This window comes from Vidua macroura, chromosome 6, assembly GCF_024509145.1.
Source record: "Vidua macroura isolate BioBank_ID:100142 chromosome 6, ASM2450914v1, whole genome shotgun sequence".
NCBI classification, from domain to species: domain Eukaryota; kingdom Metazoa; phylum Chordata; class Aves; order Passeriformes; family Viduidae; genus Vidua; species Vidua macroura.
In genome coordinates, this window is record NC_071576.1 from 20514452 (window position 1) to 20540541 (window position 26090).

Genomic DNA, 26090 nt, shown 5'->3' on the forward strand with positions numbered 1-26090 from the left:
GCTTAGGCTTAAGAGTGCTTGTAATCAAGTGATTACATATGCTTGCCCGAGGTCAGACAGTAAGCGAGTTTAGCAGCTCTGGGGACCCTTGTTCCTGTCTTGTGCTCACATGACATGAGCACACTGACTCATCCATGTGTGGGGATATATAAATGCCTTCTTATAACGTGTTTTTGCAAGTTTTAGTAATAAAGCCAGATCTGTGAGGCTGCAATCCTTCTATGGCAACAGAACACTGTCATCACCAACATTTGACTTAAAAATAGTTTGGAAAATGAAACTCTGTCTTTTTTTATGTTTGTTTGTTTGTTTGTTTTGTTTATGCTAGTAATGCAGAAGGTCACTGGTTTAATGTGTGTAACCTTTTAAAGTTATTTCTATGAGTAAACATTTGCTGGAAGCTATCCTGTCTGGGTGATATCTTTTGAGAATGCCTGAAATTAAGCTACCTAAACAAACTTTTCTTTGGTGAGAACAAGACAAGACATGGGGTGGCTTTTCTAGAAGTGTACATCCTAGTATAATGACAGGCCAAGTGATATTAAAATGTCTGAAAATTAAAGACCCCAGAATAAGGAAGATTGGTGGTGCTTACCTTCTGCATTTGCTAGCAGTGAAAGGATAGTGATGACTGATGAAGACTAAGATATATTAATGAAGTAAACTTGTACTCCTCATCAAGGATGTGAGGTGACAGAGGCTAGATATCATGCTGGCATCTCTGGGAATGAAATGTATCCAGTGAGGAGAGCCTAGTAAGCATATAGTGAAGACATCCACTAAAACCCAAACCTATGGATGTCTGCAACAGGAAATTAGTGAAATTTTACCTAAGGGATTTAGAACCATTTTAAAAAAACCTGTTAAAACAAACTTGTCTACTGTAGCACCCCAAAAAATCATGTGAGAAGAGGACTAAGTATTGGACTAAAAAGGTGAAACAAAGAGAAGTGCAAATGAACAAAAAACTTTCAGCATGGGGCTGAAGGGGATTCTTGCAGTACCAATGGCTCTGCCAGAGGAAACTTCTGTTTTTTCTTTACAAGCTTTTAACCAAAGCTAGTTACCCTAATATTAAATAGGAATATTAAAGTCCTTATGCTCAGTTGATTTAACAGCATTTAAGGCTGAAGCATATATTTTTTTAGGCAGGGAACTTTAGCTTCAAAACCACAAATCCATAAAAACTTATTTTCTCTATTTCTTATCTCCTTCTCTTACACATCAGTAGATGAAGTCAGTTATAGGTGTTCACTTACATTACCAAGAAAACAACAAAAGATATTTAAACACTATACATGTACTTCAGGCAGGTGGGAGAAAAATGTTACAGAAATGTGCCCTTTCTTGGGATGCATCAACTCAGAGGATCTTCCTATAAAAGAAAAAAAGGACAAAGAAAAAAAAAATAGAAGGAAAAACCTATCGATAACAGAAGTCTGTGTTGCTGTGTCACCTTCCATGTCACATGAAAATACTTGTTCCAAAATTTATAAGAACATTCAGAAACATATTCGGTTTTTTTTTCTCCTTTTCAAAGCAAAGCAAGGTTCCACCCTTGCTCTGTCTCTCTTTTTTTCTCCTCTCTCTTAAGGGGAAAAAAAAAAAAAAGTTTTGAGAATTTCATTTTTTCTATTCACTGCAGTCCTGGCCAAAGTAAAGCCCTCTTTTACATTGACGTCAAGATCTTTACTAAGATTAGGGTTTCATTTCTCTATTGCAGCAATTAGCTAGGGAATGTATAAAAGGCTTCAGGGAAGCAAGCTAGGACTCCAGAGGGGAGAGCACTTTGCACCATAGGCAGATAGCAAAGAGAGAGTGCGAGAGGAGGAAGGCAGGAATACAGAGACGCGGAGTAGGAGGGGGGGGGACGGGGGAGGCAGAGAGGGAAAGAGAGGGAGGGAAGCAGGGAGGAAGGAACAGAAAGTTTATGTACATAAACCTTTTTTTTTTTTTTAAGTATTGTTGCACCTAGTAGCTAGCTTTACTGACACAGAAATGAGAGGTCTGTTCAGTGCTTAAATATCCGAGAAACAATGGGATAGTGCAGGAAAGTTAACAATTAACAGTCTCAGCTTAAATTTTGTAACTGCAGGGAACTGGAAAAACAGCTGCCTCTCTCTTCAGCAAAATCAGGTCTCCTGGTTAAGAGAAGAATTTTTGTTAACATCTAAATTTCTGAAAAATAAGCAGCTTGCACTTGAATGAATATCGTGCAGTTATGGTTTTAACCAGCCTGCTCATACTTAACTATCTCTGCTTATTTTAAATAGAGCAGCTGTGAAAGGGGTAATGAGGCTTTTGAAATCCTTTTGCTTTACTCTTTTAAATGAGGGTGCAGAGCAATAAAGAGAGCTGAAGGTATCCGGCTGAAGCGAAAGAGCAAGGAAGATGGGTCTGCTAAGTGTGGATTTGTTGATCACGCTTCAGATCTTGCCGGTCTTTTTCTCCAATTGCCTCTTTCTCGCGCTCTATGACTCTGTGATTCTCCTGAAGCACATGGTTCTGTTTCTGAGCCGCTCCAAGTCTGGGCGCGGTGAGTGGCGGAGGATGCTGACCTCCGAGGGGCTGCGCTGCGTCTGGAACAGCTTCCTCCTGGACGCCTACAAGCAGGTGAGTACGCGGGGATGGGCACGGCGAGGCTGGGGCGGCTGAACTGGGATGAGCATCCCGCTTGTCAGCGGAGAAGGGAAGGGAATGACTGTGTGGTGCAAACCATCACCTAGCTCACGTTAACTTTGATGGGAGAAGTATAAGCTGAAAGGAGCGGTACTTCTAAGTCGGGGTTAAGGATTCATGAAATTTTGGAGCTGCTGACTTCCTCTGATAACTCTCTGTGCAGCCTTGGCCATGTCACTTAGTTTAGGCGTGCCTCAGTTTCCCCAAGAGCGTGAATAATAATCTTCATGTTTTTAAAGTATTTCAAGGTCTTAGTTTAAGGGTAATTGTAAAATACTCTAGACGTTTTCACAGCTGTAGTTTATTATTGCCATGTGAGATTCTCAGATATTATAAAAAGACTGCACCTTCAGATAGATCTCTACATAGATGTTAGCTATGTAACTACAGTTGTTTTACCTAGAGTAAAATATGGAAAGGAACCATTGTCATTACACTGGCATTCTCTATTACTCATATGTTAACTTTTATATTGGAGGAAGTATCCAAGTAAAACTGTACACAAATTGAAAAAGTGACCTTTTTCCTTCATGAAAGCAGTGACAGAGAGACATGTCAGAGATTAAAAATGAACTTGACTAGCTGTCGGACAGCTACCTGGTGATTTAAGTTAATAAAGCCAGATACAGTTATGCAACATGCACTTTTTTTTTTCCTTTTAAGATTTCTTACAAACATTACCCAGTGGTACTGCCCAGGTCTCATGAGGTAGCTGGAATTCCCTTTTATAGATTGAGAAGGTGAACCCAAAACCATGAAATTTCTTGCATAGACCACCCAGTTAGTAAGCAGAATTGGATTCAGAGCTCTGTGGCTTTCAAAACAGTGCTTAGTCTGTTAATTTGTTGTCTTATTTAGACCATCTAATTTAACATACTCCATGTGATGTCATAGGGGTCCTGTCCAAATGATACTCTTCTGAAATATTTCTTTTTGTATTGTCTTCCCCCCACTTTGCTTTCACACCTCTACAATAGCCTTTGTATATGCTCTTATCTAAAAATGTGAAGAGCTGGTGATGCTGGTGTTTGCTGGCTTTGTGATATAGAATACCATCTGCTTAGCCTGAAACTCAAGCCATGGGGACATTAATTTTCAGTGTAAGGCAAATATAAATAACTTTAGCTTTTGCCAAATGGGTCAACCTCTTACTGCAACCCAGGAATCATCCAGCTGGCTACCCAAATAAAATAATGCTGAATGAAGCCCACTATTCTCCTAGCCCTTCTAGTCTTTGTTTTTATTCTCTTCATAGACATTAAGTAAGTAAATTTTACAGTGGCCTTGTTAAATGGGTCACTGAACACAATTGTTCCCATTTTACAGACAAGGCAAGGCAGGACACATGACTTGGTCAAGGCTCCAGTGGAAGTTGGTAGCACGACTCTGCACCAGTCAAGTTTTGAGTTTCCATATTTGCAAACTATATGTGGCCTGGGGTCTGGAGAAGTTGTGAAGTTGTAAGAAACCTTATATCCATGAGATATTTTCAATCTCTTTTTGCTTAAATTACACACAAATATTTAAAATTAAGATGTTGCATGCCTTTCTGTAGTCTCCAAAGTCATGCTTTGCCTTTCTTTCAGTATCATGATGTTAACCATGGGAGTGACAGGTATGGTGACTCTGTTATTTTTGGTGTTGGCAGTGAAACTAATACCTTGAACTTTGGTAATTCTATTCTCTCTCTTATCATGATTAAATCACCTGGGTTGTTCAGGTTGGTCAGGCCATAAGGTTCCAAGAATGAACTCTGTGCCTCAATGAACTCAGCAGAAAATGCATATAAACACAACCAAATTTTATTACCTTGCTCCAAAAAGAGGAAAAAGTCCATTCACAGCAGCTGTCCTTAAGACAAAATGAATTGACCAACAATTCATGGAAAGACAATTTTACTTTATAGAATTATGGGCCATAAGGACAAAAGATCATTGGAAACTCTTGATTGCCACAGAAAGATAGTTAAGTATGGAAATCAAATTGTAAAGGGGACAAAATAAACTGAGGAGCAATATTGGAAGAAGACTCATCACCTCCACAATATATGAGAATCTTTTACTGCTTCTGTAAGGAAGAAATAGGAAAAAGGTTTCATCTGAAAAGTTCTACTTGTAGATTTGAAAAAGATTGAAACATATCCTGCTTTGTAACATATTGCTTGTTGCTCCAATTTACCAGCTGAAGCCAGGTATTAGCAAATTACTTAAAAAGGTACTTAAACTCATTCCACTGAGCAGTATTTATGAGAAAAATCACCATTTTTCATGTAGAACAACAGAATTGCAGGTGTCTGTGATAACCAGAGCCAGACTGCCAGTTAGCAGAACACTGAATTAAAGAAGTAACTGTGCTTGGTTTTACTGTGTTTTGTGTCACTTACACAGAATTCTTCCTGAGTACATTTTAGAATATTTTTCACGAAATTATTTTTACTTGATGTAAAATTTCTATTCAAAGAAAAATTTATGGGAAGCTACACTGTGGGTAGATATTACATTCTGAATTAAGGTAAACTCATTACAAGAAAGTACCTTGCCTCAAAAGCATGCATTGTCCCAGATTTTTTTTTTTCAAGGCTAGTGTGTAGAAGATATGATCTTGTAATGGTTAGAGTATATTTCAAACAAGCTATTCTGATTTACTTTCTCATTGTCTAGAAAACCTTATTAATATCTCATCCAAATTTCAACTTTTTTTTTTGGCTTTTTGTTGTTATTAAGTATTATTGCACAAGGTTTTTGGTGAGTGCAATTATTTCATAGGCAAGATTACCTAGCAACAGTTGAAGATTTTAACATCATCAGTGTGGAAACAATGTAAAGTTTGTTGTATCGTGTGTAGAGTATATTCTGTGTTCTTTTTTATTGGAACATTCTATATGACTGGTTTTCTCCACATTTTCATTCCTATTGGAATCAAAATAATTGCTTTTTTGTTTATTTTGATTTTTAATGTAAATTTTGCTAATGAATAATATATTTCTTTTTACTTCCTTAGCTCTGAGTTCAATATCTGTCAGACTCAGTGTTGATATTGTCTACACTGCATCAGCTTTGTGATTTATAGACCATCCTTCTATTATTTTCCAAGAGGCAAGTGTGTCTTACATTACAAGGGAGTCTTTAGGATCAAACTAATCATCACAACAGAGATAAATACAGCTTGCAGTCAAGTTAGATTACTTTCTGTAATTGAAAGAGTGCAAATGTTTTAAATATTATTTTTATATATGTATATGCATGTAGGTATTTACAATTTTATATGTTTGCCTGTATAAAGATCTATATATACCTCTTTGTCTCTATATATGTACATACATATGTGTATAAAAAGGCAAAAGTACACATATGTGAGCGTACATTTCCAGTCCCTCTCGTTTCTCCCTATGTGTATACACATATGTATGTGTGCATGTACACATACATACAGATATGAATGCAGTCACAGCTATTGATGAGAGAGAAAAAACAAGACTTTTTGGGAGGGTGTTAGTGTAACCATGATTTACATAGGCCATTTCTACAAATGCCAGTGAGGTATTTGTTCTAGCTTAAAGCATGTATACTGAATGTATCACACATCTGCAAAAATCCAAAGAAAAAGATGGAGAAGTTTTGAAAAAAATTTAAAAGCTTTTTTTTTTTCTGCTAAGTTCTGTGCTTTATTTAGTAGTGGGATGAATCTGTTTTCTACGATACCAAAGCTGAGAAATTGTTATCTTAAAATGCTTTTAAAATAGGTTAAGAAATGGTTGTACCCATTAGACATGCCCAGTGGTGAGCCCTTGTGCTGGAAGGTTTTCCAGTGCCAGATATGAACTCTGTGTTTCAGCAAGGCAAAGCTATCATTCTTGGTATCCAGTAGAAGGCTTTAATGTTATCCTTGAGGAAATCATCCCTTTTCTCCACCTCAGTGTAGGGTAGTTACAGGGAAGGCTCAGTGGCCTCTCCCTGCAGTAGCCCAATAATTAGGAATGCTGTGATGTACCTATGGGGGCAACGTGCACACGTGCACGTGCACAGAGACATGTGTAGCTGTGCGTCATGGGCCTCAGAGGGATGCTGGTATCTCAAGTGATGGATGGTGGTGGGTGTGTGTGTACTTGTACAGCTTTTTACTGTCTTTAGAATGGGCCAGCAGCAAGCTCTGGCATGACGGTCCCAACAGGGGAATGGCTGGCACAGGATCCCAGGTTCATGGCGTAGACCCAGCTCTGGATGTAGCAGCAAGTAGAGTGGTTCAGTAAACACCCAGTGAGATTTTCCTGGGTTTTCATGCAGGCAGTTAAATTACCTTTGGCTGCTTTTCCCTGCCTGGTAGGTAGATCATCTAAAATAGATCAGAATGCAAAGCAAAACAGTGCCAAACCTTACATGTTAAATGCATGCTGCACAACATTATCACAAAGATATATGTGAAAAGATATATGTGAAAGATCCTCTACCTGCTCTTTGGCTGTCCAGTAACTCTTTGCTTTTTTGGGGAAATGTTTTAAAGGTTGAAACAAAGACACAATGTTCATACTTACTGTTTGTATTTATTTTGTCTGGAAAGGTAAGGAAGTCTCTCTCTCTTCATTTGACAGTGATAAAGGGAAATTGTGAAAAAAAGTATGTTGTATAATTTCAGGGTTTAGAACTAGACATTGTGTGGTATTAAAAATATTTTATTGATTTTACAAGTTCTGCTAAAGTTCAACTTTAGCAGAATTGTTTTGACATTTGCAAATGAAAACAATCTTGAAATAAGTGAGAAATACAAAACTGAACCAAACCACAATTAAAACGTCTCCTGCAAAGTTGGGAATGTAAATTCAACAGGATTTGGTCTTGAAATTGTAATTATTATTAAAAGTTTCTCATTATTACTAATATATAATCATGTTTGTTGTAGTTGTGTCTGAGGATCAACCTAGGCCAGGGATCCATTGCACTAGGCAGTGTCCCAACAAGAGGAGCAGACAGTTGATCCCATGGAACTCAAGAGTTCAAACATTCAAAACGGACAAAGAGTAGGAAAAGGAATATGAGGACTTTTATCCCACATGGGCTCTCATCCCCATTCATTTTACAGATCTAAATTCAGTTCTTCTACACCTATTTGCACTGTTCCGTTTTCACCCTTATGTGTGAAAAAATGACTGTAAGGAGTGCTTGCATTATCAAAGCCCTGTGAAAACCCCTTTTTGCTGTGATAGACACAAAAAATTAGTTAGTGGGCACTATTCAGGAAGAGGATCATACACGGTTCTTGAATGCTGGCTCTACCTCTCTGTCAAAACCACCACTGTGTATTCATACTCATAAAGCTGAGTAAAAAAAAAGTAAAAAAAATCATCCAAATTAATATCAAATTCCCTTCACGTGCTGAGTAACAAAATCTGGTGAAGGCCTCTGTCATGTGTAGGTAGATCCTTGTGGCCGGTGTAGTAGTCCATGCTCCCATCTTGAGCGAAACATAAAGCCCTTAAGAAGCTTGCTCTTGGCTTCTCAATCACTGGAACTAAAATTAACTGTAAGAGTGCAAGGCAAAAGACTCCTTTATGCTTTCCTTGTGCTATGCATACTCATTTGTGGGACTGGTGGCTTTTAAATGAAGAAAGCAGCATTTGACTAGTTATTTTTATCTGGACTGTGCCTGGTTTGTTTGTTTCCCACTTCCCTTTGAGAGCTCCACATACCTGATCTTAAATAAAAGACTCTGGGAAAGCCTGAGCCATTTCTAGTCTCTACTCTCCAATTTGAGTAATTCAAGTTGCCATCTTCCCAAGACAAATGAAGAACTTCTGCACCCTTATTCTACTCCAAACAAGGGTCTTCTGTGATTTTTGTCAACTGCACAACTCTGGGTCATGAAATAAAGAAAACAAAAATAATAGTTTGTAGAATTTGCCGACCAGAGTCAAATTATGATTTGGATGAAGCTATACCTAGCTGAATGGGATCAAATCAAAGCAGAGAATTTTAAAAAATGCTTAAGGCTGCAGGATTCAGTTCATTACCAATCACTGTACTCCAGTCCCAAACACAACATGTCCATATTCAAATGACTAATATCATAAACTGTTAATTGTCTGGCAGCACCTATTTTTTTAGGGGGTTGACACAACCTGATGAGTCTGCCAAACTGTATGAAAATCCCTGATGCAGGGAATTTAAGCTGTATTCCAGTGCACAGGATCCCAGGAAGGTTATGCTGAAGCTGATAAAAGCAAAACAGGAAAAAAGAAAAGGCAAATGAGGAGACAATGTTTTGTCCATGGAGCTTTACCTAGTTCTTATGGAAAATGTACTACAAACTTAGCAGTATGTGCTATTTCTAGCCTGCAGTTTATGAATAGAGCTTTCTCTCCTGCTCCTAAGTCTCCTTCATTTTGCAGGCTGTGTGCTAAAACATCAGCAAACTTGTTCCCTTTTCACTCTGCACGGAGACTGAGAGCAGGCTGTCAGGCAAACACAAAATTCTCACAAATGATGCGAGTCACTGCTTTGGAGTAGCTGCTTGCCCCTGCTGATGGCTGGGCTGGCTCGCAGATTTGGTTGGCCTACCTTGCGTGTCCCATGCAGGCTGTGTGGGAGGGGATGCCTGCATGCTGCTCAGTTGCTACCTCATTCAGAACGCTGGCACCAAATGGCCAAATAGTCACGCACAAAAGTACGTGATTATGGAAATGCTGGATTGCGTGTGAGGGGAATTCTGCTGGTTTGTTTGTCAGAATTTATATTTTGCCTGCCTTTGTGTAGGATTTCAAAAGCAGTTTGGCTGAATACATAAGTGTTTTTGTTTGTTTTCTCATTGCGTTGATTTTCTTTTCCAAGAGCTATTTTTTCTTTCAATAAATAACAACAAAGAAGATGGCCAAGGCCTACAATGCAGATGATCAGCAAGGATGATATTGTCATCCTGTGTCAATCGGTTCAGAGTCTGGTGAAATAAACAGTCCCTTGGGAACGTCAGTGCTTCATCAAGACCAATTAGTGGATCTGCTGCTGCTGCTTATGTTTAAGCATTAACGACTGGGCAGGGCTGCTTTTTGGAGTGCCTGACACTGGCATGGAACAAGGCACCGACCTAATTACTTCTCTACAAGAGCAGAAAATGCCTCATGAATGCCTGCTTGGCAAGGATGTCTCATTAAGGGGAAAAAAAACCAACACAAGCACTCCTAGAAACAAAAATTAAAATTATAGGTAACCTGCGGCCATGAGACTTCCTTCATGGCTGTGGGAAATGAAGAGAAACTGCAGTAAGGTGATGTATAGCTGTATAGATTGATAAAGGCTCCTTTGTACTTAGTTTCCTAACTCCATCTATTTTTATAGTCCATAAGGAGTATCAGAGGCAGAATGCAAAATTGCATCATTGAAGAACAGAAAATATATTGTCATCTTTGATATCAGTGTTAAATAGGACTTGAAGGGCATTCCCATGCTGGTGTCTGTTGGAAGCTGTTTTATTAGACTATTTCTTCAGTGTTTGCAAACTGGCCTAGGAAATTAAAGGGTTTGGTAGACCTGAGTGAGGAACTTATGATACATAGCCTCTCCTTCTGCTTAAAACGATCAAGAAGCAAACTGTGGCTTCCCACTTCAAGAGTGGTGGCTAGATATTTTCAGTCATGATAGTTAAAATAAAACCTGAGGTGTGAGTAGAAACAGCTGCTCAGATGTTTCTTTGGTCCTAAGCAGCTCTGTTCCTTCCTGACTCATAGGTGCTTCTTTTTACCTTTTTTTTTCTTCTCTGAAGAGTGAGAGCAAATATAAGAAATTCAGAGTGTGTTGTTTAATTGTGATTTGTGAGACAAATGACATGCCATTACTTCTTTTCTTTGACTGGATGAGCACACACTCTTAAATACTGAGGCCCACTACTCATCTAGTGGGTTGGATGAAGCACAAATGCTTACATGTCAGGCTTTGCCCAAAAGGCACATTTTCAGCAAGCTATCTCTGAAAAAGCACATATGGTAGTTCAGGAACAGTAAAGTTTTCTAGGTGAAGAGGGATCGAGTGTTTGTGTAGATATACATGTATTTTTTGAAATGTCCCTTTTTGTGGTAGTCACCAATTTATCACAAATTGCTGAATTGTTTAGTTGGCTTCTGCCTTGTATGCAGCTCTCAGGTGATTATATGGATGCCACATGATCTTGACCTGTATATTTCTTTACTCAAGTGCAGCCTGTTACCTTACTCCTGCTTTACCTATCTTACATCACAGAATGGCAGAGAGAAATGATCAACAGTTGAACTGAAGACTACCTGCTAAGGTGTAGGTGGTCTTAAATACTTTAAGATGCTTGATGCTACTTCTTAAATGCAAGAGCCTGAGTCTCTGAGCCTGCCTCTCCAGACAGATCATTTTTTTCTCAAAAACCTGGGATATAGTTATTTTCTTTCTTTGAGTTCAGTGGATAGTACACTCACACATCAGGTCCTAAACTCAGCTGTTTCAATCCTCTTGCTTTCAAAGGCAAAGCACAAGGCTTTTTTTAAACTGTTACCAGTGCCCTAGCAGATAGCAATGCTCCAGATGGAGGTTTACAGGGATGGGGGCAAAAGGGGCTTTGCTTTCCCACAGCGTCCTTGTTTCTCTTGACTGTGCTGCAGCTGCATATCCTCTGCTTCCAGTGGCATGATCACCACATACTTGGTCTGGTGAGATTTGTGGGTCTCAGGCCATCTTTCTGTGGTTCTCTTCCTTGCTGATCTCTGAGTGAGAATGGTGGCATGGTTGTGTTTCAATTTGCCCTATCGAAAAGAGTCAAAATAATGCTCCTAATCATGTGCCAACATGCTGTGAGACATTCTCATATAGCTGTGAAGTCTGGAAGCATTAATGGCTGTGCCTTACAAATTTTTCTTTGATTAGACTCTTGCTTCTCTTGTTTTTCTGATGAAACAGTGCAGAACCATGAATAACTGCAGTTTTGTTCAAGATAGTCAGGTTTCTGAGGGAGAAATGGAGGATCCAGTATCAGCAATCTACTTGCCTTTGGATCTGTGTTCAGCAGCAACTGCATGAGTTCAGTATTCAGCTGTTCACTCAGCTTCTTACTGCATCTGACTCCTATATTGCATCTAATACCCTATAATGCAATGTAAAATAGAAGCACACCAAAAATCAGTTATTTATTCAGTTTTTACACAGATTTCACATAGTGTTAACATCTATAGACTTTAACTGCAGTGTAACTTCAGAAAGAAATACATAAAATGTTAAAGACTTTGGCCCTGTGTGTTTCCTTCAAAGCAACAATTCTGAACGTAATCAAATAGTCAGGGGACAGAGAAAGAGTCAGGAAAAGAGTCAGGATAATTGCATTGCTGTACTAGAGGCTGATGTTAAAGGCAGAGACATAGGAATTTCTGAGGCAGAGCTCATTAAAAATTAATTGCATTATGCAATAATGTTTTGTGGTTCTACAGTAGTTATCAGCTAAGGATCTTGGAGACCTCTGCAGGCACCACCTTATTCTGCTATTCCCTCCTGTGAGTTGCTTTTATTCTGTCTTTTGTTCTATAGACATGCAAACAGAAATGGTCAGGCAAAATGATGTTTCCACCACTGACTCTTGGGTCTGAGTTAGATATGGAGTTGGAGCTGAGAACAGTTGATTTTCACCTCATCCTACTTCAGCCATGATATAAACTTTCCCCTTTTCCTGCTGTTTTTTTTTTTTCCCAATCATCTTGTAAAGAAACAGTGCAGTAGAAAGAAATATGTCACTCAATCACCGATGAAATTACTGCAAAGGGGTTAGAAGAAATTTTAGAGAGCACAATCTTGAATAATTCACTGTCAAGGCAGTGTATGATCTCTTGTGTTTGGTACTCTTGAGTATTTTCATTCTTGGACTGCAGGATGGAAGAGAATACACTAAGCTGCCAATCTCAAAATTGAGAGGCACTGTGTGTGTTGTGAAAATCAGGAATATAACACAGAATGATTTTTGGGAATTGGAAAAATGGCTTGAACTATAGGTTGCAGGCTGAAAAGGGACCCAGACTTTATGACACCTTACTAGCTAATCTCTAATCAACAGGCTACTGTTTTTCCAAAACAGTCATGGTGTCTCCTAAAAAGCAAACATCTAGAATATGTAAACAGGTGTACTCTGTGAGCTACTTCATTTTACAAAGTAATTGTCTGATTATACCGAAAATTAGTGAAAACACTGTTGAAGTTTTGAATAGTGTGCTTCAAGGATGTTGTGAACCAAGTGGAGAGAACTCATGGAAAATGCCACTGGAAAAAACCCTATGTATCACAGAGGAAAGTTAGGAGATATTTAAGGTACTCTGCCTGAAAGCAAATACAAGTCTCCAAATACATAATGATGGACAGGACCACTTATGTAGTGGGCAGAACAGACCTCTTATCAAATTTTCTAACATTAATGAAATAGAATAATTGTCAGAAATGCCACATTTTCCTGAACTGTGAGTGCAGATGGACAAGAGGACTGTTTTGAAGCTGCTGCTTTTGGTGACTTGCTCTGCCCCCACGTGACTCGTTAGGTGTACTCTGAACAGGTAACTGTTTGAAGAGAGTAGTCATAAGGATACTGCACAAGCAAGTCACACTAACTTGCTATGTTTTAATTTGTTCTGCCATCAGGTCAAACTGGGAGGAGAAGCCCCAAACTCCAGTGTAATCCACATAGCCAAGGGCAGTGATGGCAGCAGTGGCAGCTGGAAGAACGTTGGTGGAAAGTGTGGAACCAAATGCCACCTTCTGGATTTTGCCAACTCAGAGCGGCCACTGGTGGTCAACTTTGGCTCAGCTACCTGACCACCGTTCACAAGCCAGCTGTCAGCCTTCAGCAAGCTGGTGGAGGAGTTCTCTGGTGTGGCTGACTTTCTGTTGGTCTACATCGATGAAGCTCACCCATCAGATGGCTGGGCTGCGCCTGGAATCTCTCCCTCTTCGTTCGAAGTTAAGAAACACAAGAGCCAGGAAGAGAGATGTGCAGCTGCTCACCAGCTCCTAGAGCACTTTTCCTTGCCTCCTCAGTGCCAAGTGGTGGCTGACTGCATGGACAACAATGCCAATGTGGCCTATGGGGTTTCATTTGAGCGAGTATGCATTGTGCAGAGACAAAAAATTGCCTACCTGGGGGGCAAAGGCCCCTTTTTCTACAACCTTCAAGAGGTCCGGCTTTGGCTGGAGCAAAACTTCAGCAAAAGATGAAATCCATTCTCCACAGGAGTTACGTCAACCGATGTGTCCCTTTAAGGTGACGCAAAAGGGAAAAAAAAGAAAACATATGCTACTTTGAAAAAAGGCTTTCAGATGATTGCAGGAGAACACATTTGATAACAATGTCAAGTGAATGTTAACTAGTAAAAGAAAATAAAACAAAAATCTAGCTCCACAGAAACATTGTCAAGTGAAAAAAAAAAAATCACACTCCTGCTCATGCTATGGGACAGAAGAGATAAACAGACTTCTCCAAAAAGGTGCTGCTGGCAAGCAGGTAGGGTGGTTAGATAAGACCTGAAGCCCAAGACTGGGGTTTCCCAGAAGCCCCAGTCCTGGGGTGAGGCACAGAAAGTGTTTCTGCTTGGAAGGCATTCCATGGAAAGGCAATGCTGTACATTTCATCAGAAACGCTTCTTGACCCCCTGTGGCCAATGCAAGGAACCTGAGAGGAGCAGGCGTTTTGCAATTGCTTTGCATACAAATGCAGTGCAGTGTGCTGATTTTCCTCTCTTGGTAGAAAATTCATTGTTCAGAGACTTCAGGAACCACATGCAGTCTGGCACAGGCAGACTGGCTGCTCAGAGCAAGCTGAACCTTTGTCTGCAGGTGTTTGTACTCTCTGTGGACACCTCTGCACAGCATATTAACTATGTAATGCTACCTTACATGTTTGTATCCAGTGTGCAGGCCTGTGCCTGCTGAGAAAGGTGTTAAAATCTATTGAGTTGGACCAAAAAGACAAAGGTGATCAAATAAGCCCATTACCATTTGAAAACTGAAATACCTGGAGTAATTATAACACAACATTGAGAACCATCTAGAGCATGCATCATGAGACAAAACTCAGCTGATGCCAACCAAATCCTTGGTTCTGAGAGCTGACAACACACATTTATCAATGTTCTCTGGTTCTTATCTCTGTTTCTTTACCCACTTCCTCTCTTTCTGTCTAGCAATAGGATTAAAGGTAATTTAACTTTTAGCTTTAAAAAAAAAACAACTTATTTCTCTCTCTCTCTCTTTTTTTTTTTTTTTTTTTTTTTTTTTTTTTTTTTTTTTTTTTAATGTGACCTTGCAGGTATATTTTGGGGACAGGAGAACTTATACACAATATTACCTCATTGAAATGGAAACCTGTTGTGTCATTTACCCTGTTAAATGTAGTCATGCTGACTTTTACTGTCTTAGATACCCGAACCTTGTTTATATCTATGTTAATCTGAAAGTTAAGTTGTTTGCAGTCTTAGAATTGATTAGCTGCAGTTCTGCTACTGGATGAGCTGATAGTCTGTTTTGCTCATGTTCTTGAAAACCTTCCAGAAGAGAAATAGGGAGGACAAATAGTTTGAATTAATGTGAGTAAGTGTAAAAGATGGCAGAATTTTCATATGAAGGAGTATGAGGAATGGATTGTTATGTTGAAAGAGATACTGTGAACTTAGAGTACACATTAAGTTTAGGTATTTCTAAAACTAAAATTATTTAATCAAGCCTGATGAAGAGGCGGATTTACAATGAGCTAACCTATTAGAGCTGATAAATGAAAACCCATATGGAGATGGACTATCCAAGTTTTCTCTCATCTTTGGCAGAAACATGAAACAGATAAACAGAGTAAGTGGCAAAAATCAAATTAGTTTTTAATTTCTCATCCTGCCCATCCTCAGGAATATGATGTGTTGAGGCTGACATAGAAAAGAATAGAAAATACATAAGTGTTTTAATTTTCACAATGCCCACTAATATTGTGTATTTCCTCCAGCTTGGCTCTTGGTCAACTTAGCCAATGTAGGAGGAATTCAGAAATGTGTTTTCAAGCACAGATCTGAAATAATGACAGTAACATGGGTAATTTCTCCCATACTCAGGTTCATGTTTCCCATTCTTCTCACATTTTCCTGCACACACTGTTAAACATGGACACACATGCACTTACACAGTTGGTAATGTGCATTGGAGAAGGGTGTAAAGAGCAGTTGTCAGATCTCCTAGTGAGCCCCACTTCTCAGAAGGCCTGTGTCTCTGTGTGTGTGCATTTATATATGCATTCATATGTATATAATACATTTTTATGTATGTGTGTATATATATGTGTGCACATATAAATGGTGTCTAAGACCACTAATAATCGTTAGCCTGTCCTACCATTAATTAATGTAAATCGTTGCTCAATGTGGAAGATTGTTACAGATCGTCACGACTAACTGGGATATATAACTGAGTTTTTAAAACCTGTTATCATAGAAACAGTAACATAGCCAAATGACATGGTTATTTAATCCAGTGTCCTACCTCTGACTGTATCAGATGCTTCAGGGGAAGGTGCAATAATTTTTAACTTAGAGAATTTTTATTAGCTTCAGCCCATATTGTTTTTGCCTCATCTGAAGTGATTGTTGATGTCTTATCATCCCTCATGAGAGGCTGATTCTGGGTATTGAGATTTAAATATTTTGTGAGGTGGGGATTACTAAAATAATAATAAAAAAAACCCCCATCCCTTATAATTTTAAAGAAAACCAATTTAAAACAGATTTTTTTTCTTCCATATTTAAATAGACTGCTTTTCAACATCATTCTCATCACTTGCTGTTATATGCTAAACCACTAAACATAAGCAATCCCAATTTTTATTGTATGTCAGTCATTATATAATCTATATAGAAATTTGCATATCTTTTGTTAGTTTAAGACAAACAATAACTCATATTCTTATACAGATTCATACTCTTTCCTTGTCTCTGAATCTCTTCTGTTTTTGCTACGCTGTCCTTTAACTCAGGTGAGTAAAGATGTAGACATTAATCCAAGTGAAAATCTGTATTGATATACCTAGTGCAGCATCTTTTCTTTATTATATCCTATTCTTCAGTCATCTGAAACTTTTTTAATCCATAGCAACTCCATAGCCTTTGTAAAACTTAAACTAGGAAGTCTTTTCTTCTTTTCATCATTATACTGTTGAAGTCTGAGCTGTTTATATGGGAAATGCTAGCCAAATGTTTAACACAGCTGTTGAAACATACCTTTAGTTCAGAGGAAAGAGTCAGAATTAGTAATTCAGTTTGTTAATACCCATTTGCATATCTAAAGTCACAATTATTTTTCAAGTCTGTTCTCTCCTTTTGAATTTCCATTATTTTGTTTTGTAATTCATAGATGCCTCTTCATCGCATAGTATACAGGAATTATAAAATTGGCTCCTGTAAATGGGAAAAACAAATTGATTTTCCACAAATAAAAATACACAATAACTTCATTTCTTTCTTGGCAACATGCATAACTGTCCTGCCTAAAATTTAAAGAGATTCCAGCTTCACTGATTATCAAGACAGAAATACATTTTCCAAAATCTTGGGTTTCCCCAGAAAACTTCTGGTCAGAAAGCAGGGCTTTCTTCAAAGTAAAATGGGCATAAAGGAAAAAAAAACTGGAAAAGTATTTTCTAGGAGGCTGACAGAAACATATATTTTTTTTGTTTTTTTTACAAAATTAAAACATTTTATTGAAAAGGTTTTAAATGAAATGTCATCCTCAATTGGCAATAAAAGTGACCATATGTCAGATACCCAAAATTATTATAACAGTTGGTTTTGGTCCAGGTAGAGATTTTACTACTTTGCTAGACTTGTCTAGTCTGCTGTGAGACTGGATTTGCTTCTGTCTCATTCTCACTGTGCCAGGGCACTATACCATATTACTTGAGATGCTCCAGTGTGACATACATGTTGAGCAACAGCTCTCAAAATAGGTGCCTGAAAGCATTCTGGAAGGCTACTGTATATAATAGAGACCCCAATACTGTGTCTCAACATTAGTATGGGAAACTTCCAGTATTTTTCATTTTGAGCAACACAAAAAGCTATTCTGGGCTATCATTCTACATTGTTCTGTGCTTAGCATCTGTATTTAGCACTGTATAAAAGGAATGTAAAGCATTTTGTGCAGATGAGAAACTAGCATTTTGCTCTTTCCTTGTGTAGACAATGACATAAATTTAAGGCAGCAGGAAAACATGCCCGATCTATTAAAAGTAAAAAATATATAGATATGAAATATGTTGCTGAACAACTGTCTGAACACTTTGAAAAACAAAATGCAGTGATTTTTAGGAAGGTGATCTTGGTGGGGAAACCTACAACACTTCTCAAAAAGGTATTTGTGCTATGCATCCAGGTGTGTGCGGAGGGAAGTTATGTCTCTGCATGTGTGAAAGTGGTTTTTCTGTGATGTGGAGTATAGATTTAAGAGTTTTTAAGACTTTCATTCAATACTATAACCAAAGCAATAAGAGGAATCAGGTAGGGAATATTGGCCAGTTTTGTACAACTCGACACCATGTCTGTGACAAATCCATGACCAGTTGGGCCCAACTTGGAGTCTTCAGTGAAGAGGGATTGGGGTGAGACAGAGGAGGCTTCTGTGCTCATGAAGATCGCTAACAAAAGAGTGATTAACTCAGTTAGCTTTCAGATGCCCTCACACTGGCATTCCTCTGTGCACCTTAGTGTGGCTGTATGTGAAAGAGGAGTCTCTTTGGGTCTGTCAATAAGATCACCGTGGTGAAGGTGCCTGTGTGTACTGTGTGTGTCATTGTTTAAATGTCAAAAATACACTGCAGGAGAGCCAGCAAAATTTTGTTACAATATGGTGCTCCATGAAATGTGCTTTCTAGATTTGTTTTTCTTGTATTATAATAAACGATAATGGAAAATACACCTCTTCTGTGTTTTATTCTGATTGCTAATACACAGTGGAATCTTGACATTTGACCAAGGAAACTTAGACCTATGTTTAATACAAAAGCTTATGCCACCCTGCCTAGATCTTAAGCAAGGCAAGCAAAGTTCCTTGTAAGTGGTGGAGCTAATTTACTATCTGACTACTTTCAACTTTTAAGAAAGGTAAAGGGGAGGGAAACAGAGATCTACAAGGACAGTAGTTGAGTTTGCACAGAATTGCAGTGTTCAAAAAAAAAAAAAAAAAGTACTTGAAAAAGCATGCCAAGCTGTATACAGCACATGAGACCTAGGCAAATTGGTTATGAATGCATGAGCTATAAATGACACTCCCATTTCAATGTACAGGCAAAAGATAAAAAATAAAATTAAAACTACAGCTGAATAGCTGCTACAAGAAAAAAAAAAATAAAATGTGCAGCAACTTTTAAAACAAATTCACTTTGTGATTTAATTGTATTTTAGAAATTCTCTCTGTCATCTTTTGTTACAGTAAGTTTTATAGGACCCTGCATATAAAAACTGCTTGTGAATATAGGTGAGAAAGAACAAAACAAATCTGCAAAAGGAAGACCATGAAAAATGGTTGTATCCTAGTTGCCCAAACAGAAATGCTCATTTACAGTATACTTTATAGCCCTTGAAACAATCAAATAAATAACTCTCTCTAGATTATCTAGCTCACATCACAAAAATAACCCCCAAAAGTACTGAAAGGAGAATTTTGAGTTTTGAGAATTTTCCTGTAGTCTGGTTGTTAGTGATTATGACCATTATATCAATTGTTCCTACAAGGAGCTACTCAGTACTCTGGAAGAAATAAAAATGCCCTTCAGGTCTTGCTTCTTATTTCACAGCTGTGTAAATCAGATGAAGGCAGATGTGATGAAATATCAGTTTTATTAGAAAATAGAAACATCAATAAATAACCTGTTAACAAAAATTACACTCTGGATACTTTAAATATTTGTGAGAGTGTGGTGGGTTTTTTGTTTTTTTGTTTTTTTGTGGTTGTTTTTTGTTTTTTGTTTTTTTGTTTTTTTGGTTTTTTTTCTGGAATAGGCGATGCCCATGGTAGAAACAAACAAAAATGAAAACAGATTATCTGTGGAGCTGTATCTCAAGATGATTGACTACTGCTCAAGATCTTACTTTCTAACAGAGGATTTCTGAGGCAGAATAAACATTTTCCAAATATAGTCTTCAAGCAAAGGACCTAAATCTTGGTTAAAAAACCTCGATTACAGACAAGGCAACTCACTGTATATGCCTGTGTACTTCTAATATTCATGTTAGGGAATCAATGATCTTGAACATGTCTTAGGGAGCTAATGTGAAATGGAAAAACATTGAATGGGCATCCTATTCAAATCCTAAAGGCCTAAGGATATTTAAGCCTTGTTATGTGACTTGACTAGAGAAAGAGAATCCAATTTAGGTCATATATATGAAACATGAATATATCAAAAGTTTTAGTTGTCTCTAAGTGCCTGTTATATAACATTAAAGAAGTAGCAGACAGGAAAAATGCTCTTTTAAAATCAGTATTTCCCATGTTTTCAATATTTTTGTTTTCCATAGAAAAGCTAATGTGACTTAGGTATTGATTAGGTGTGCAGGTAATAGGAGGGGAAATTGTCTTAAAAGTCTTATCTTTTTTAGGAATTGATCAGGTTTTAATGTCTTTTAACTCTATTCTTTTTTCCTTATATCCTTCCTGCACATGATTTCCCATATTTCTTGAACCTGTCATATCACTGTGATGTTTCCTCCATTTCAGTCTTTGGTTTTGTGGAGTTTACTGAAGGCTACATAATAGCTGAGGTCTTCATTTCAAGTATGGTGTCAGGATGTCAGTTGTTAGAAGGTCAACTGAGATATGGGAGAATACAGTATTTTGTTCTGTTTATTCTCAGTGAACATCATCTGCATGTGGGCTTGTTCTCAAACATATTTTTTTGTATGCCAGCCTGAAGAGCTAAAACTGGCTTTCTGGACAGATTATAAGAACATAAAATAGCTTTCTGCAGACTGGGAGTGAACATACAGGTTTTCAGCTCAGCCCTAGCTATCAGAGTTTGTATTTCCCTACGTCTGCCAAGCTTTTGTAAAAACTCACAACGCTCCAGCCTCACGCAGAGTGAGGGTCTGAGCAGAGTGACTCCCATACACTGGACCTCAGCAGATGTCTTATGAGACAAATCTTTCTGAGGTTTTCTCAGAGATTCACAGGAAATTAGACCAATCCTTCCAAATCAGAAATTGGTAGACTATATTTGGAAATGAAAATCACTTGCTTCGTGAGAAAGGAAATCTTGTAGCTGATTCTGCTATGGAAGGAGCAGCAGATTTTTGCCAGCTGCAGAAATTGTCTCTTAAGTGATCCTTGCAGATCTTCACAGGTGGGCTGAACAGCAGTGCTAAAACTGTCCACAGTAGTTCACATAAAGACTGAACACACCTAATGGAAAATAACACAACTTTGTCACCTGTATTTCTCAAAGCACCTGAAAAACAGAAGTACATCTCTACTACAGACTAATTTGATAACAGCTAGACTGGATGCCTGACTGAAAGTGCATGTAAATATTGGAGCCATTTTCTCAGGATATTTCTCCTGCCTGTCACCAACATCTGTATACCTCAGTATAACGCTGCTTCTCTGTTGTTCAAAACCAGGGCAAACAGTCCAGTATCACACCTAGCTCCTCCTGAGTAGATTGTAGTGACCTCTTAATTTACTCTGTGTGACACTGGAGCTGAGCTGAAGTTCAGGTTATCCTGGTTTTACTGGGATGGATATTTCCAAGTCAACAGATCAACAAGTTTCCCAGCACTATTTTCCACAGTGGAAGTATACAGTAGGTGAGGTTGGAGAGCAGAAAAGTTCAACAGATGTTTTTTATTCCAATGGGACTTATTATTTGATGTTGCTTGCAACAGTTTTCTTATTATATGTTTAGTTACATATGAAAATCTTCATTACTTTCAGTATATGAGAAGGAATTTCACAAGACACAAGTATTTTTTTCAGGTTTCAGAAACCGTAACTACGACAAAGTCAGGAGATACTCATTAAAGTTCATGATGGCTGCTTAGAGATTTTTCTGTGAGTTGTTAAGGAAAGCAGAAAAATAATCACTGTCCTGTATCATGATGCATGTCAATGTGAGGCAAAAGGAAGATTTTCAGGGCACATAGCAGTCCTGTGTGGCTTCTACAGCATTCCTTAATGATATTGCCTCTGTTTTGGAGTGGATCACCACCCCTTGAGAAAAAGCCTGCCGGGGTGGCCCAGTGGTGAGATAAGATGTTTTTCTTTAAAGGACAGCATTTCCCCTCAATTGACCACTTCAGAGCAAACAACAGGAAAAAAAAAAGTCCATGAGAACTAGGTAAGTTTCCATTCCCAAACTGACTGCGGAGGAGGAAGATCTTCCTGTTGCGTTTATACTGTTTTAATCAATTTCATGTTTTCTCCCACTACAGAAGTGAATGTGCTGCTTCAGTGATTTGAACATTTACAATGCCAAAGCAACCCAGGCTATTTGAATCTTTCTGTGGCCCCTCCCTTCTCCTCCTTTCTTTGTTTGGGGCCAGGTAAACAGATAAGTCATTACTGAGATCACTGCAGTCTGGATCATTACCCAGAATACCATCTGCCAGTATTTTGTCAAGCTTCCTTCTATTAAAAAGCCATTAGGTGACATCTGACATTCATTTATGATCAGCAGATAAAACCAGTTCACTTGACAGATAAATAGGAACCCAAGTAACTGGTTTTTTAATTGCGACTACTACCATATGTTGTCACTCATGATATATTTAATCACTGATCATGCTCTAATTAAATGTATCTTAAACCTCTCTTTGTCTTGTCAATAGAAGAATAAACAGATGGCAATACTCTGACGTGGCTTCAAGTTTACTGTAGACTTATGTTCTCACTGACATGCAATAAAGAACTAAATTTGAAAAAAAATATATAGAGGTATTATCAAGGTGTAGCATGCATGCCGGCTTACTTCTGATATTTGGAGAACACGAACTCTTGTGTGAAGTTGGTGATACTTGAATCTTGAAGGAAAATTCAGAACTAATAGTAGTATTTTTATCAAGGAAAAGGGCTTTCACATACTGTCTTAAATGTTTTTGTGTACATTTGCTGAAATACCTATTTTAAATATAGTGGGCCACAAAACTAAAGGATATTCCTGTTAAGAGTGTAAGTGTGCTTAGACTATGTAATTTTTACTTTTAACAGAATGAAAGAAAACAGCGGTAAGTTTCAAACTTTTAAAGGCTGTTCTATATCACCCTCTTTTTATTTTTCACATCTTAGTATGTTAAAAGAAATGCAGTGGAGTGTCCTGAGGATAACTCTATTGGAAATTTAGTCACTAAATACTACTTAGTTAGTTTTCTGACTCCTGGCAGCCTGAACCAGAGATGCACATGAGTCACAACAGAATGCAACAATCAGTGTTTCCTTCAGGGTAGTATGTAAGTTTACAAATAAGTCCATCATGTAATTAAAATTTCTTAAGCATTTATGGGCTTAAAAAAATTAAATGTGGTTAACCTAAATACAACCAATATAATAGGACTTCACAGTTCATACTTTCCATTATTCATCACTCTCTTTTGAAACATAATCTTCTGTGAATTCTTTTCCCCAGAAACATTCCAACCATGAACTCTTTCCAAAGTTGTTGGGTTTTTTGTTATTCCTTCTTCTTTTTTTTTTTTTTTTTTTTTTTTTGTGGAAAATGTCAAGATATTTTACACTGCTTTTTCAGAATGTGGTAAAGAATAGAGATACATCCACAAAGAGGCACACAGACTGGTATTTTTTCCATGGTAAAAAAAGAAGACATGATCATACTCAAACAGGAGATGGCCATACCAAGCATGAGTGATGTTTTTCACCTGATATATTGTACATAAAACCGCTGAAGTAGAAATCTTCAGGAAAAATAACACTCATGTAAGCTGTAGGATACCTGCAGATGAGCATTTTTTTCAGAGAAAGCAACCACATAATGCAAATTGTAATAGTACTTTCCATAGGCTAGGACTTTATCAGTTTTCTAATCATAAGGATGAACATGGAGAATGACTTCTTTAAAGGAAGTATTGCATAAGAAGCCAGAGCCTGTTAAACGAAAGTATGTGCCACATAGTGTGTCTCTATTCTCAGATTTTTCTTGCCATGGGTGAAATCAACCCTGTGGCCAGCCAAACTCTCATTATGAGTATCTCTCTAGTTATTTCTGTAGAATCTTGCTGAAACTAACTTTTTTTTTTTCTTTCTTCTGTGTTCTCCCTGCATCCCTAAATGGGCAAATTTGCCAGAATATGAAGGAATGAGTGAAATTAAAGAAAATCCTGCAAGTGAATGTCTCCATGAGAAGCCATGAACTCTAGCTCCAAAGGTATACAGGAACCCTACAGCCTCACATGATTGTTACCCTAACTGAACATATTTTGAGAAGTGTGTTTTTACACTCTACACACTCCAAGTGTAATATTTAAGGAGGACATTGTACACTGACATTTCAAACAAGAAAAAATTTAGATAATTGTGACAAAGTTAAGACAAGTAAGCTGTTAAACAAAATTTCCAGGAAACTCATCTGACATTATCATAAGTTTAACTATATATCAATAGAATGTCTGGAGTTTAAGCAACAATATTTTAGTGATTAATCAACAATACTGACATGGTTAGTAATCTAGCATTAAATAATTGCATTTCAGTGAGATGTAAACAATTTTATTATTTTTATTATTTTTGCAAAAAGTTTGTCTGAACCTTTAAATGAGTTTTAAATTAATTTTAAAGTTTGAGCACAGAGATAAAATTCAGAAAAAAACATAAGAAAAAAGCAGAAAATAGATGAATTTTTAGTGGCAGTATCAAAATGGCATCAAAATGTCATAGCTTTACTTGCCTTGTTCTTGCCTTCAAATGCCTTGTTCTTGCCTTCAAACTCTTGCCTTGGAGTTTGTGTTGGTCTGCAGTTTAGGAGGAATATAAGCATAAGAAAGGACAAAAGAAGAGATACAGCCTTGGTATCAGCAGTGTAACAGCAGAATGTTTAAAAAAATTAGCCCTTTTCCATATCTTAAATAATAGAATGTCATACTCCTGCAGACTTATTCCTGAATCTTTGGAGTGTTTCCTTAAAAAAAAAAAATCATTGCCTTTATAGTGGGCAGCACTCCAAGCATTTGTCAAAAGATCAGACCTTTGTGCACACACAGACACACAAAACAATATCTAAACGTGCCCTAAGTAGGTTAACCAGTACAGAACCCATTAGACCTCATATAACTATCTCACATAGAAGAGCAGGTTTGAGAAAACAGTAAAAGAACTGTTTTTAATATTTCCATAATAAATTAAAATTATTTTGTACAGCTTTTTTTTATTTTTTTTTTTTTTGTGTGTCATTGATTGGTATCAGTGAGAGGACAAGAACACTCAGCTGATTGATTTTCTATCATATTGTTCCAACACTGCTGCAGTCACAGGTCCAACCCTTCTTGGGCATCCTCTTGCAAACTGACACAGGACTACTTGGTGGATGAAGAACTGGCTGGCTACCTCACACAAAGACTTGTGGTCAATGGCTCCTTATATATGTAGAGACCAGAGACAAGTAGTGCCCCTCAGGGGGTGGTACTGGGGCCAATGCTGTTCAGTATCTCTGGTGGGATTGAGTGCACCCTCAGTAAGTTTGCTGACAGCACCAAGGCAAGTAGCTCAGTTGACACACTGGAGGGAAGGGGTGCCATCCAGAGGGACCTTGATATGCTTGAGAGGTGGGCAGATGCAAACCTCATGAAGTTCAACAATGCAAAGTGCAAGGTCCTGCAACTAGGTGACAGCAATCTGAGACAAACCTGCAGGCTGGGCAGAGAAGTGATTGAGAGCAAGCCTGTGGAAAAAGGCTTTGGGATGATGGTTGATGAAAAACTCAGCATGAGCCATCAATGTGTGCTCACAGCCCAGAAAGCCAAACCAGTCCTGAGCTGCATCAAAAGAGGCATGACCAGCAGGATGACAGAGGTGATTCTGCTCCTCTACTCTGCTCTTGGGAGACCCCCCCTGGAATGCTGCATAGATTTCTGGTACCTCCAATAGCAAGGACATGGACCTGTTGGAGCAAGTCCAGAGCAGTGTCACGAAAGTGGTAAGAGGACTGGAGCACGTACCCTGTGAAGACAGACTGAGAAATTTGGGGCTGTTCACCCAGGAAAAGAGAAGGTTGCATAGAGACCTCATAGCAGTGTTCCATTATCTGAAGGGGCCTACAGGGAAGTTGGAGAGGGACTCTTTGTCAGGGACTGTAGTGATAGGACAAGGAGCAATGGGTGCAAAGTGAAAGAGGGGAGATTTAGGCTAGTGTTAGGAAGAAAATCTTTACTATAAAGCAGTGAAACATGTTGCCCAGGGAGG

At 38.1% G+C, this 26090-nt stretch overlaps 2 protein-coding genes and 1 long non-coding RNA gene across 3 annotated transcripts in view; 2 read left to right on the forward strand and 1 right to left on the reverse strand.

Annotated features, from left to right (window-relative positions):
* The window catches only part of CEP128 (centrosomal protein 128), a 215761-nt gene extending 202391 nt beyond the window's left edge, over positions 1 to 13370 (forward strand). The window contains exon 26 of the mRNA XM_053979575.1: positions 13302 to 13370. The gene's annotated coding sequence lies outside the window, so the exon portion shown is untranslated. The remainder of the gene's footprint in view (positions 1 to 13301) is intronic.
* DIO2 (iodothyronine deiodinase 2) lies at positions 1939 to 13874 on the forward strand. Its single transcript, XM_053979581.1, has 2 exons — positions 1939 to 2613; positions 13302 to 13874. Exons 1-2 carry the CDS (start codon positions 2392 to 2394, stop codon positions 13872 to 13874), a joined length of 795 nt encoding a protein of 264 aa, XP_053835556.1. The 5' UTR covers positions 1939 to 2391.
* On the reverse strand, positions 8369 to 17002 carry LOC128808448 (uncharacterized). Its single transcript, XR_008437462.1, has 3 exons — positions 16913 to 17002; positions 13797 to 13913; positions 8369 to 8526 (listed from the first exon to the last, which is right to left on the reverse strand). It is a non-coding gene; the product is annotated as an uncharacterized LOC128808448 (long non-coding RNA).
* Between the last annotated feature and the right edge of the window lie 9088 nt (positions 17003 to 26090).